This window comes from Arvicola amphibius, chromosome 10, assembly GCF_903992535.2.
Source record: "Arvicola amphibius chromosome 10, mArvAmp1.2, whole genome shotgun sequence".
Classification (NCBI taxonomy): Eukaryota; Metazoa; Chordata; class Mammalia; order Rodentia; family Cricetidae; genus Arvicola; species Arvicola amphibius.
The window spans coordinates 38,837,312-38,852,168 of NC_052056.1; the positions used below are offsets into that span (position 1 = coordinate 38,837,312).

Genomic DNA, 14,857 nt, shown 5'->3' on the forward strand with positions numbered 1-14,857 from the left:
TAAAAATATGAAAAATATGAATACCAGTAAAGATGTATACATATCTATTTTTAAACACCTAAAATCATAATATCAAAAAGAATGATATCAACTACAGTTTGAATATTTAAATATACAAAATCTTAGATGCTCCAAAAGTTAAAAAGGTCCACAAAGGAAAAATTCCATATCTAATCTACTGTAATTAAATTCAAAATATAAGAACATTGAAAAAAATATATATATATAATTACCTTCAAACTATGTGTATAGGTATACAAAGAATATAAATGAATTTAATATTTAGATGTGGGTATCTTTTCCAAGGTGTCTCAATATATATGCAAGTATTCCAAAATTTAAAATCTAAGATCCATAGACTTTGTAAACCTAACTATTTTAGATAAGGAATACTCAATCAGTATTACTCTGTGAGTGTGAATACGTGCATATATGTGATTTAGATAATCAAAAATACTCTGTGCATGTGTTTGAAATGGAGAAAAGTATCTTACCTCATTGATCAGGAACTGGAGCTGCAAGACAGCTGCAGCACTTTCATGCTGGCAGTGGCAGTCAACACCAGGCCTCCCAAGTCTAGCACAATCAAGGTCAAGGATTCTAACGCTCGCATTAGCACAAATATTAAAAGGCGAAGGAGAATCTGACTTTTTCAGCAACTAATGTTTTGGTTCTTCGTTGTTCTTATTTTTTAAGAAATTGAAATATTTTACTTTACACAAATTTAATTATGTGGTATAAATGAGTAATAGTCTAACAATTAGAAGAATTTTAATAAAACATTGGAGTTTCCTTCCCATTAAAGTAAAACAAGAATTGAGAATTCAGACACATCTCATCTCTGATTTATTTATCTGATTAAATATTTATCTGATTAAACAGTTCTTTCCCCAGAGTAGGTTCAAACAATTGAAAGGTTAAATACAATAAATGAAATCATAAAAATTGTATTAAGTTAGCTGGGCATGGTGACACATGCCTTTAATCTCACTACTTGGGAGGCAGAGATAGGAGGGTCTTTGAGTTTCAGGCTGGCCTGGTCTACACAATAAGTTTCAGAACAGCCAGGACTACATAGAGAGACTCTGTCCTATAACAACACAATTTAATATATTTAAGTATGTTGGCAATATTGATAACAATATTAATATAAAGCCCTTCTAACCACATTTTAAAACCAATAGGTTATAAAGAAATAGATTAATACATGACATACAAAACACTTTCTGCATAGACAAATATAACTGAAAAGACAGATATTAAGAAAAATAGTAATATATTTTTCAGTTTACATAAAAAATTCTATAAGTCAGAGAGGGAACAAGAGAAAAGAAAAAAGGATGAAAGATTGTAAAAAGGGAAGAAAGCAAAACACCACAGAACAAATTTTATTATTAATGTATTCCTTAACAAATGACATATTTCGATATATAATTATCATTTGCTTCTTAAAGTCAAAAAATTGCATGAAAACTTTATTCCCAGCCATAGTGAAGAAACAGGGGGCATATTGATCCTCCTACCTAAGCAATTAAAAAGTATAAACTATTAAATTTATACTTAAATTTACTACATGCAGCAGTAGCGCATGTATTTAATCCCAGCACTCGGGAGGTAGAGGCAGGTGGATCTCCATGATTTCGAAGCCAGCCTGGTCTTCAAGAGCTAGTTCCAAGACAGCTAGGACTGTTACACAAAGAAACCCTGTCTCATAAAACAAAACAAAACAAAAAGTGTAAACAATATTGATGTGATTACACTCATGTGAACACTACAGTTTTCAGACATTGCATATCAAATGAGGAATGAGTCAGATAGGGAACAAAGGAGAAAGGTAAGGAAGGATGGAAGACTATAGGAAGACTCAAGCTTTCTCACTGCTCAGGGTACTCTATAGAGAACATCCAGGCCACACTATAGGGCTGTGAGATCTTAGTAGGCCCCCTTTGTTGAAAAGACAGGAGGAAGTGAGGAAGGCTAAAAACAAGGAGAATTCACAAGGTCCAAAAGCACAGCAAAGTGGATGCATACTAAGTATTTCAGAGATCTGCAAAAAGCACCATGGAGTTAAGCGAAATATGGAACAGGGAATAGAGTTGTGGAAACTCTTTGAAACTGGGAAAAAAAAAAAAAAAGGAAGAATGTACTTCTTGAACAAACCAGCCCAAAAGCAAACAAATGACACCATCCAAAAAAAAAAAAAAAAAAAAAAAAAAAAAAAAAAAAAAAAAAAAAAAAAAAAGCTCCCTCTTAAAGAACAAAGCCAAGAAAGAAAGAACAAAACAAGGAACTTGTGTTTAAGTGAGACTTGTGTTTAAATGAGACCAGGAATGTTTCATGTCCCCATCATTTAAAGTTTTAAAGTGGAAACCTCAAAATTCACTGAACAGTCATGCAGAACACTAAAACAAACATTGTCTCCATAGTGAGGAAAAGTCATCTCCTAGATTAAAGGTGGTTCCTGTACTACATCAAAAGGAAGGCTAAATAAATAAGCTAATAGGTTAATAATATGTCTCTACCAATGAGATACCTTTTGAGATTATAATATAATTACATCATTTCCCCCTCCCCTTTACTCCAAGGACAACAATAGGCCAGAGTGGAGGTCTGAACCCTACACAAAGAACTAAGGAATGCTGACAGCAGGTAAAATCAGCTCTTAAAACTCCCCATCAAATAGAAAAGGGAGGGAAAACAGATCTAGTAAGAGTACTAGAAAACAAACTGCAAGATACTAGATTTAATTCAGTCACATCAATTTCACATTGTAAACAAATAGAATTTATATTCCAATTAAAGTGCAGTAAATGTCACATCAGAGAAAAAAAGCAACAATCCAACTATACAATGCCTACAGTAACTCCTTTTAAAATTTAGAAATAAGCCAGATACAATGGCTCATGCCTTTAATCTCAGCACTTGAAAAGCTGAGACAGGAGAATTGTTGCACTCTGAGGCCGGCCTAGGGTATGTGGTTAGTTATAAGCTAGACTGGGACACGTGAACTGTTGTCAAATGCATAACAAAGCAAAACAGGGTGTGTGTGTGTGTGTGTGTGTGTACAAATATACTAAATAAATAGACTAAAACTTTAAAACTTCAAAACTTATATGCCATGAAACACTATCAAAATATAGAAATGAAATATATTGATATAACATAAACTAGACTACAGAACATAAATATTACCAAGGCTTAAGATAATCACTTCACATGATAATTACAAAAAATTATAATAGAGTGATAAAATATAATGCATCAGAAGTATGGGGTTAGAGTTAGGGTTAGCCATACTTGATGAAAATTTAGACTTTATGATAAACTTTGTTAGAAAATACAAAAGTATCTCAAATTAATTACCTAAGCTCTAAACATAGAAAAACATTTAGAAGAAATTTGTGCTCATATAATATATTCTGATAACTGTTCTCCTTCCCCAAATCTTCCCATAACCTCCACACCTACCTAAGTAGAAGCTAGGAAAAAAAATTTTGGCTTTTTTTTTTTTTTTTTTTTTGTTGTTGTTGTTGTTTCAAGATAGGGTTTCTCTGTAGCTTTGGAGCCTGTCCTGGAACTAGCTCTTGTAGACCAGGCTGGCCTCGAACTCACAGAGATCCGGCAGCCTCTGCCTCCCATGTGCTGGGATTAAAGGCATGCGCCATACTGCCCAGCTAGAAAAAGTAATTTTAAAGTAAATTAATCCCAAGAGCAGCATAAACAAAGCAGTAACAAGGGAAGCAGAGAAATCAATTAAGTAAAGTAACAACAAAAATCAAAAAAATTAAAAACTGACTTGAAAAAATTAACTAAAATTGATAACATCCATTCAGACTTATTGACAAGAACACAGATGTCTTATGTAAGTACCTACAAGGAGATATGTCATCAGAAATCAAAAATAAATAAGAAAATTACTATACCAATTAATCTTACAAAGTATATGAAATGGAAGAAGTCTTGGAAAAACACAAACTACACAAAAAATAGAAACAATAACATCAACTAATAAAACTAAATTCTAACTAGAAACCCTTTCCCAAAGGAAACTCCAGGACCAGATGACAACAGCTGTCACTTTTATGAAACATTTCTTTAAGTAGCAGTTTTACAAAATGCTAGAGAATGCGTAAAGAAAAGTTAGTTTCAGACACATTTTATGAAAATAGCATTCTGGTGACAAATAAAAAAATATAAAATTAGATTTTCAGACTAGCATCTCCTTTGAACACAATTTGAAAATGTTAATAAAAATTTTAGCCAACTAAATACAATGTATAAGAGTAATTGTATGCTGTAATTGAATAGAATTTGTCCTTGGAATTCAAAGTCGGTTTAACCTTGAAAAATCAATGTAGTTCATTCAATTAACTTAGAACAATTTTTTATAGATACAGAAAAGGCTTCTGATAAAATGTGAGAGCTCATTCATAATCTCCAGTAAACTAGGAAAACAAATCCCCTCACAGAAGGTCATCTAAGGAAAATCTGCACATCAGTCACATTACTGTAAAAAGTAAAAGGATAGCATCTTGAGTTTCACACACTGAAAGGGCAAAGCTCCATTATCATTGTCCCTATCTATTTAATACCATACTACATGTAGTAGTAAGAGGAATAGAGTAAAAAAATTAAATGGTATGCAGATAGGAAAGGAAGAATTAAAATTGCATCTATATGTAGAATGTATCATAACTTCGGAAGAAAACCACAAAACTGCTACATGGCTCCTAAATTAATTGAATCGTGAAGAAGATGGCTCAGCATGTCAACATACCTGTCACCAAACCTGAAAACCTGAGTTTCATTCTCAGGAGCCACATGGTAGAAAGACAGAATCATCTGGTCCCCATTCCCCCCTCACACACACACAACATAAACACACGCACACACACACAATAAATAAAATATTAAAAGCTTTAAAAGTCAATTATATTTCTGGCTATAAACATGGAACAAATTTAAATGTTAAGTCTACAGCTCTGCCACCTGCAGCACACACACTGGTCTCAGGCCTAGGCTGTCTTCACTTCACAGTTGCCATTGCTCTTGGCAAACATTCCATGGTCCTGGCATCTCCAATAACCCGGAGTCTCTACTGCTACAAAGGCTGTATTTTCAGCAAAGGCTCATCTTGGTGTCTCCATGGAACTATCCTAAACTAACTTATTTACTCAATTCAAGACCACCTGCCTAGGGATGACGCTACCTAGTGGGTTGGGCTCTCCTCTATCAACAATAATCAAGACAACCTCCCACAGACATGACAACAGACCAACGTCATATAGACGATTCCTCAAATGAAATTTTCCTCTAAGATGACTCTAGGCTGTGTCAGACTGACGATTAAAGATAACCAGGGCAGCCTTCATTTTGACAAAACTAGCAGTTAAAAGTTTTTCAGAAATCATAGCTTTCCCTAAAGATTTGTAGTCTAAATAATTGCCTTCAACTCCATAGACTTATGCCTTTTTTGTAGGTATAAATAAACCAGTATAAAGATGATGTTGACTTCAACTTTTTGATGTCTGATGCTGACAGATTTTAAGCTATGTTTTATCCTCCTCCTTTCCTTGTGAACACATCTAAACAGACTCATAAGAAAGTCTAGGCTTTTTTCTCCTTTGCCACCAGCAGGAGATTTGAACTATGCAAGCTCTTGCGCTAATAGTGCAGCTCTGATCCTAATCCCACACTGTAACTCGAATAAAAATTCAGGCCATTTTCTTTCTTTTTCTCATTTTGGATGTGCTCGAACAATTCTCTCAACTCTATAATAAATAAATATTTTCATGCCCTGTCAACATATGAAATGTCATCGGTTCCAATTGCTTAATCAGTTTTGAACGAGGGCCCATGTGACTACAGGTAACCATGTAACTAGTAAATGTCTTCACCCTACATAAACTAAATCTCTGCTTCTGGGTACAGTGGAATTTCACTGGCTACTGAAGAAAATGTGCTCTGCACAAACTGTATGGACTCAGTCCTAACCAAATAAAGTCACAATTTGTTTTGGGATGTTGGGGGTTACGGTATTTAGTTTCCCTACTTAGTACACGATCAGTTACAGAGCAGAACATAGCTACTCAAAGATCAAGGTAAAAAGTGTGGGTATGTCATTTTGATGGGACATTAGTGAGTGAATACTTATAACAGGTGTGTTTTATGGCAATGTTACCTTTTCCTTGTCTGCCTCAATAGACTCCATTTTCTATTTAGACAGATAGTGTTATTTTGTAGATATCCATTTTTAAATAATATCTAAAACAGTTTTGTACTGCTATTTTGCAGTTACTAAAGGATTCACATAAATTGATTTAAAAAATCATAAACACAAAATGCCATTAAAAGATAGTAATTTAAGATCTTAAGGCAGTAATTTATTACTCAGTTCAATTTGTGTTTTCACAATCTTCTTTATACTTCTCAGTGATGACATTTCAGTTTACCTAATTTTTAAAAATGTATAAAATGTAACAAAAATAAAAGACTATAATTTACCTTTCAAATATTAAATCCTTAGTTACATAAAACATAATAGATGTTGAAAGTCGAATGGTAGTTACAGAGAATCTGGTAATGTTTAAGACTGAGGAAATATTCTTTAGAAATTCCTAATCACAGATGATCTCACATTCCATCTTAACTGGACTCCCCATGCAATGGTTGATTTTAATGCGTTAACTTAAATAGGCCATGACACCCTTTTTTTAATTGTTTTTTTTCAAATGTTAGCATACATCTTGCTAAGGAAGCATTTTTTAGGTATGCTTTATTTCTAAATCAGTAAAGTCTTGAATATAGTAAACTGTCCTCCATTATAAGAATGTACCTCCTCTTAATCCTTGAAGCTTTTCAGGAAAAAGACTGAGATACCCTAAGAAGGAAGTCTGCTTCCAGACTGCCTTTAGACACAAGGCTGCAACTTCAACTCCTTCCCGGGTTTCTAGCCAGTCAAACTTACTCTAGATTTTGGATTTGAGACTCTTATCAATGTATGGGCCAATTCTTTAAAATGACTGATGATTAATTGACATATATACAGACATGCTAGTGGCTGTTTCCTCTAGAGAACACTTATTAAGATACCTTTTTTCCAATTTATTCTCTACCATTCATTCTGAGTCATCTTTCTACAGTACAAATTGTATAATGTTATATCTGTTTTTTAAATCCACTACCATGAGAAAAATATACAAATTTCTTATGCAGTTTTAATCACATGCCCTGTAGGGTCTTTTATGAAATGATTATTCCCTGTCATTTAGCCTGTGAGGTTCCTAAGATCTTTTGAAATGTAGTTAGAAATGCTAATTTTTATTTTTTTTAAGAGCATCATACTCAGGCAATTTTTATACAGTGCATAGTGTTGGTTCTGGAAGCTTGCCTGGAGTGTGTTTTCAGCCTTCCCAGTAAATTATTTAGTATGCCTTTAAAATAAACACATCCATACAAATTTAATCTCTTTTGAACTAGAAATACTAATTCTAGGAGGAAGCAATGCTTTTAAAGAGATACAACAATCTCAAAAAAAAGAAACAAACTAAAAAAAAGAACCTCAATAAACATTAAGCTACAACTATCACTTAGAACTTTGAATTGCTCATGCCAAATGTCCTAACTGAATGTGAACCCTAAGTTTTATATGATGCAATAGTTACTACTATAAAGATTGTGCCAGGAGAAGTTTCCTAATTCTTTCATACCTCGTAGTAGGTATAGCTTGACAAGTGTTACATAACCTTGAAAAGAAGATCTAGGTAGATCTACTAAGAGAGCAACTTAGAATAGCAGAAGGGTAAGCTGACAGTAAGAAAACCTAGAGAAAAAAACAATACAGGAGATTTTTTAACCTAACTGCATTACATACATGTATGGAAATGATAGAGAACAAACTTAACTTAACTCAATGTGGTGATTTAAATAAAAATGGTTCCCAACGACTCATAAGGAGTGGCATTATTAGATGTGTGGCCTGGCTGGAGAAGGTGTGACCTTGTTGAAGGAAATATGTCATAGGGGGCGAGCTTTGAAGTTTCAGAAGCTCAAACCAAGCACAGGATCACTCTCTTCCTGCTGCATGACAATCCAGAATTAGAACTCACAGCTATTTTTCTAGCACCATGTCTGCCTGCCTGCTGCCATGCTTCTGGCCATAAAAATAATAAACTACACCTGTGAACCTGTAAACCGGCTCCAAGTAGATATTTTCCTTTAGAAGAGTTGCTGTGGTTGCTGGGTGGTGGTGGCACACACCTTTAACCCCAGCACTCTGGGAGGCAGAGGCAGGAGGATCTCTGTGAGTTCAAGGCCACAGAGTTGTAACTCTAGAGTTAGTTTTAGGACAGGCTCCAAAGCTACAGAGAAACCCTGTCTTGTAAAACAACAACAACAAAAATAAATAAATAGAAAGAAAAAGATAGTAATAGAAAAAAAGAATAGTTTAAAAGTGATAAAGTCTTTAAAGGGAGAAATAAAATAATAATAATAAAATGAATAACCCACGTAGATATGGGAAATACACAGGGAGTCTGGACCATTTATGTTATTGTGTTGCCTTTGAATTTTTTGATTGATGATGAATGTACAATAGTTGCTGACAGACGTTAGATTATAGAAACTGCTAAATTAAATTAACTTCAAAATGGAAGTCAAAATGTGTATTGCTTTGAGAAGAGGTTATGCTTTTGTTCCCACAGAAAATAAAAGGCTATGAATTCATTCAGGGTTGAAGAAGATCAAGTTTGATTGAGGAAGACCACCTTGAAAATACTGCCTACTAACATGAAGAAATAAACCTTAGAAAACTACATGACATGTAACCTATATTTTACCTGTTCAAATATAAAACAAATAATATGTTGTGACTGTAATTCTTACTTGATAACTCTTTTACTGTATTTTACTATGTTAAAGTTAAAACCTTCCTTTTTAATTAGACAAAAGGGGGAAATGTTATAAAATAATTCTATTGTACACTTTGAATATGTGTTGCTCTCATTTGTTTAATAAAGTGGCAACTGGCCAATAGCTAGGCAGGAAGAATTTAGAATGGAGAGTCAGAGTGGGAGAACACTGGGAAGAAGGAGGGCAGAGTCACTCAGACACAGAAAGAAGCAAGATTAACATACCATACTGAAAAAGAGGTACCAAGCCATGTTGTAGACCATAGATAATATGGTTTATAATATAAGAGCTGGTTAGTAACAAGCCTAAGCTATCAACTGAGCATTTATAATTAATAATAAGTCTCTGTGTGGTTATTTGGGAGGTGGCTGGTTGGACAGAAACTTCCACCTGAACTTTATAAGCCAAGAGAGAAAAAAATAATACATTGTATCTTCTGGAAGAAAACAATTTCTAAGCAAGACATTGCAAAGCTTTTCAGAAACAGAAGAGAAAAAAAAAAACCTTTCAAAAAATACCCCAAAAACTCAAGAAGATCATCACCACTAGACAATTACAAAATAGGGTTCAGGAAGTCCTACATCCAAAACCAAAAGATAACTATTATCATGAAAATATGTAACTCACCAGAAGAGATTCACAAGAGAGAAAAAGGAAAGAATCAAACCTTATTAAAGCAATAGACCACAAAATCATAATTAGCAATAAAAAAGGAAAGAAAAAACACTAACTATTCAAAACACCAAAAAGAAAAATGACAAAAATAACAGTAGTAATGGTTTTGACTCAGTTGTAACCTTGATGGATTACATTCATCAGCTAAAATTCAAGGGTTCAAGAGGAATAATGGAACAGAAAGGGTTAAATTGGAGTGGGGATGGTATGGCCTCTATCCAATAAACCATTGAATAGAGGAAGGAAAATGGGGAGAGATAACTAATACTAAAGGCCTTTCGAAAAGTCATAAACCTACTGCTGTAGTAGCTTCTAAAAATATATTCATGTACACATACACATATAAAAAGAATTTTAATGGAGTTACCCTACAATAGGGGAACAATAACCCTACTAGATAACACATGCAAGCAAATTTAAAAAAATACCTGAAATGGGTTAACTCTTTTTGAGTTGTTATAAAATAGGATCTCATGGATCCACAAGCATTACAAGCGTTTGCTGATGTCACTGATCGCCCTTCAGAACTTGACGGCAATACCATACTGCTAAAGACATCACATACTTGAGCCATAGAAACCAAGACACGAAAGGTAGAAAAAAAAGTTGGAAAAGCAAGAACAAACCAAATTTAAAACAAATCAATGACAAGAAATAATAAAAATACAAAGAAAACAATACAAAGAATCACCAATCTAAGACATGGTTCTTTGAGAAGATAAACAAGATTGACAGACAAAGGAAAGAGTGGATGCAAATTAACAGAATCAGAAATGAACAATAGGGAAACATTATAACAAATACCAAAGAAATTTAAAATATTATAAGGGAACACTTTTTAAAAATCCTGTACTTCATTAAGTTGGGAAACCTAAAAGAAATAGGTGAATTTTTTAAGTTAAAATTTAAACCAAGAAGTCAATAACCTAAACAAACCCATAACAAATGAGGAGAAAGAAATAGTAATACAGCTTCCCAACTAAGAAAAGTTTAAGCACTGATTCACAGCAAAATAAACAAAAAAGGAAAATTCCAATATTCATGTTGAACATAAAGAAAAACTCAAAGCAACACTAAACTCAGGAATGAGATAAAGGATATTCATTATCCCCATTCTTTTTCAACAATGTGTTAGAAGCACTAGCTGGAGCAATAAGTCAAGAGAAGGAAATTAAAGGGTTAGAAATAAGAAAGCACACTATATTTAAAAATGACTTGATATTATATACATGAGGCATCTTAAAAATTTTATCAGAAAATCTCTAGAAATAATAGACAATATGGCAAGGTACAGAATCAACTTGCACAAATAATACAGAGAAACATATCATGGAGACACTCCCATTTAAATTGCCTCAAAGAAAACAAAATATTTAGAAATAAAACTAACCAAGGTGGTGAAGAACCTTCACAATGAAAACTTTAAACCTCTAAGAGACAGAGAAAGGCACAAGCAAATAGAGTAAGGACAAATTCAATAGAGGCCTGAGTTTGATTTCACCCTAAGGCAATACCTGGTTCCAAGAAAAAAACATCCAGGTACCATCCAGGTCCAACCTCCAAGAGAAAATATCTAACATTCCAAAGCCCAGCACACACCCATTCCCTTTTTACAGGGACACCCCTAGACAAATGTCAGTCAATCAGGGGTCCCGAACCTTAGAAATCCCTCACCCCAACCTCTGCTATTATAAGAACCCCACCCCAACTGAGCTCAAGGTTGATTGTGCCAAAGTGTTGGACACATGGAGAGCCCGAGTTTGAACTTGAATAAAGGCTCTTTGCTTTTACATATGGGATTCAATCTCCCATATGGTCTTTTGGTGGTCCCAGTGATCTGGGCATAATAATACTATACTCATGGGTTAGAATATTGTGAAAATGATCATTTTATCAAAAACTATTTACAGATTTGATGTAACCCCAATCAAAATCCCATCTCATTCTACACAAAAATCGAAGAAAATATCCAAAAACTCATTTAAAACTACAAAAGATTCTGGATAACCAAAACAATCCTGAGCAGAAGAACAATGCTGGAGCGATTACAATTCCAGATCTCAAGATACATTTCATAGCCAACATGATAAAAATAAAACAAACAAAAAAGCCAAGCAAGCAAAATAGCGGTACGGTACTGGTACAAAAACAGACATGTAGACCAATAAAATAAAATCAAAGATGTAAACATAAGCACATGTAACTTCAGCTACTTAATATTTGACAAAGATGTCAAAAAACATACAATGGAGAAAGGAAAGCACCTTCAGCAAATGGCTCTGGGAAAACTGGATGAAAAAGAATGAAATTAGATTCATATTCATCACCTACAAAACAACTAACTCAAAATTAATCAAAGACCTAAAAATGAAGCCTGGAGTGCCAGAAGAAAACATAGGCAATTCCCTATATGATATAAATGTAGGAAATTACTTTCTCAATAGAGCTCCATTTGCCCAAGAATTAAGACCAACAGTTGACAGAAATTCATCAAAATAAAAAGTTCCATACAGCTAAAGAAACAACCACATGAAGAGGAAGCCCACAGAATGGGAGAGCATCATTGACAGCTATACATCTGGCAGATGATTAATATCCAGAATATATAAAGAACTAAAAAAAAAAAAACAAAAAAAACAAGCGACCCATTCAAAAAATGGGCCTGGGATATAAACAGAAGAGTTCTCAAAAGAAGAAAAATATGGAGGCTGGAGAAATGGCTCAGTGGTTAAGAGCACTGACTGTTCTTTCAGAGGATCCATGTTCAAAATTTCAAGTACCCACATGGTGGCTAACGCCTGTAACTACTTTCAGGGGACCTGACACCCTTCCTTACACAGTCAAAACACCAATGCACATTGATTAAATCATTAAATAAATTTTTAAAAATGAAGAAAAAATATCTAATAAATATTTCAAATAATTTTTATCATTCCTAGCAATCAGGAATTCTGAGAAGGAAAGTACAGTACCTCATTAAAGCATGGGTTGTTTCACCTATCTCCTCAGCATGGCCTAAGGCAACCACTTTCCTGCAGTGGTGCCTTAGCTGGTGACTAAACCAGCTCAACTGGAATGCTAAGTCTCCACACAGGCCAGCAAGACTTTTCTCTTCTAACAAAAGCTTTCCCTTCAAAGTCAGGAATAACAAAAAAGCTGCCAACTGTCACCATATCTGTTCTGCAAGACATTCTGGCCAGAACAATCAAGTAAGAAAATTAAACAGACTTCTGGGTAAGACGGTTGATTAGAAGCTTCACCAAAAAATAAATTAAAACTTCGGAAGGTGAAAAAAACAGTCAAGACAGTAGAAAATAATATTGTTCCTACAAAAGAAATGTCGGCCAATGAACTGACAAGGTCAAGATCTCCACAGGGAGCCTGGGAGAGAATCTCAAATCAGTGGGACTGGCTAAACCAAGCTCCACAAAGAAACCTGGTGGGAAGTGGCTTTCCTCAAAGACACTGACTTACAGAACTAAAAAGCAGAAACAGTACTGAGCCACTGAGGTGAGGGAGGGGGAACCACCAACAACACCTTATAGCCTTTGATCTTCCACATTCTGGGACCTAAACAGAGAAATGGCTGAATCAAGGGCTCCCACTGGCCCCTCCTCCACAGAGAGAACACTAAGGAATGATCCAACTGATCAGCTTGAAAGAGGATAAAGGCTGTGAGTGACAGATATAAATTTAAACAACATGGCAATGGTATAGATACCCAGAATGACTTCGATAAGATGGCTGCAATGGGATATACAAGGAACCGTGACTAAGGAATAAAAGTCCTTTTTATGTAATTTGTTATGCAACAAATTCTGGCAAGAGCCACTTTCGTGCAATTCTGTATTCTTGGACTCAGGGGCATCTCTTACCCAGAATGAATAAAGCATGTCAGATACACCTGTGGCTTCGACTGTCTTCCTTCATTTTCCTGCCCCTCACAGCCATCTGCTCCTGGTTCCCATTACTACTCAGGGAAGATGCGCTAAAACTCAGCCTCAGGAGTAGGGAGTAAGTTCCAGACATCAAGCCAAGTAAGAGCCAGAAGAGAGCCAGAGATGCAAGCATAGCCAAACCCAAGCAGGAACCAGAGCTAGAACCAAGTTCAGAGGTAGAGCCTGATCCAGAGATATGGAGTCCTCAGAAATATGGGAAACAACTGGGACTGCCCATTGCAGAGCAATTCCAGTAGCAAGACAGGTTTTAGGAGCCAGAGAAGGAACAAATGAGATGTCAGATGGAACTTAGCAATAAGTTTGTATATCCTGTTTATACATCCCTCTCTCCCTATACCCATTTATTTATTTAATGCCCAATGTCGATTTAGCAGGTCTGCTCACCCCTGTTCTTTTCTTGCCCCATATCCTTTTTAAAAAAAATAAAGTTATCACTTTTCTCTCACTCTTCTTTTTCTGTCTCTTTCCTTCCTTCTTTCTTTCTTTTTCTCTTCTTCCTTTCTCTTTTTTTTTGGGGGGGAGGGGTGTGTGTGTTATAAGACAGGGTTTCTTTTTTAAGACAGGTGTAACAATCCTGGCTGTCCTCAACTCACTTTGTAGACCAGGCAGGCCTCAAACCCACAGAGATCCACCTGCCTCTGCCTCCTGAGTTCTTGGATCAAAGGCACATGGCACCACCGCCTGGCTTCATTTCTCTTTTATCGCTGGCAAAGAGCACTGAGTGCCCAGCCCAGGTTTGTACATCTCTAGAGCTGCTGAGAGGTCTGGTAGTTCTAAGATACCTGACAGCATATCTTCATCTCTCTTTCTGTCTACCTTTGGCCAGTCTCCACTCCTCCCCGTCATACCTATACACACCCTTCAGTGCCCCTAAAGTTCCCTTTTCTGTTTATATTCTCCCCTGTCCTGGCTAGTTTTGTGTCAGCTTGACACAAGCTAGAGTCGTCTGAAAGGAGGGAACCTCAATTGAAAAAAATGCCTCCATAAGATCCAGCTGTAAGGTATTTTCTTAATTAGTGATTGATGTAGGTAGTACCAGCCCATGGTGAGTGGTACTATCCCAGAGCTGGTGGTCCTGGGTTCTATGAGAAAGAAGGCTGAACAAACCATGAAGAACAAGCCAGCAGGCAGCACCTCTCCATGGACTCTACAGCACCAGATCCTGTCTCCAGGTTCCTGATCTGTTGGAGTTTCTGTCCCGACTTCCTTCAATGACGAACAGTGATGTAGAGTGTAAGCCAAATAAACCCTTTCCAACTTTATTTTGGTCGAGGTGTTTCATCACGGCAATAGCAACTCTAACTAACTAACCC

General features: G+C 35.5%; 1 protein-coding gene across 4 annotated transcripts in view; it reads right to left on the reverse strand.

The window, feature by feature from the left end:
* Positions 1-14,857, reverse strand: part of Stxbp5l (syntaxin binding protein 5L) — a 197,706-nt gene that overhangs the window by 139,273 nt on the left and 43,576 nt on the right. For all 4 annotated transcript variants that reach the window (XM_038345561.1, XM_038345559.1, XM_038345560.1 and 1 more), the window contains exon 3: positions 495-576. In XM_038345561.1, coding sequence (XP_038201489.1) covers positions 495-576 — 82 coding nt within the window. The remainder of the gene's footprint in view (positions 1-494; positions 577-14,857) is intronic.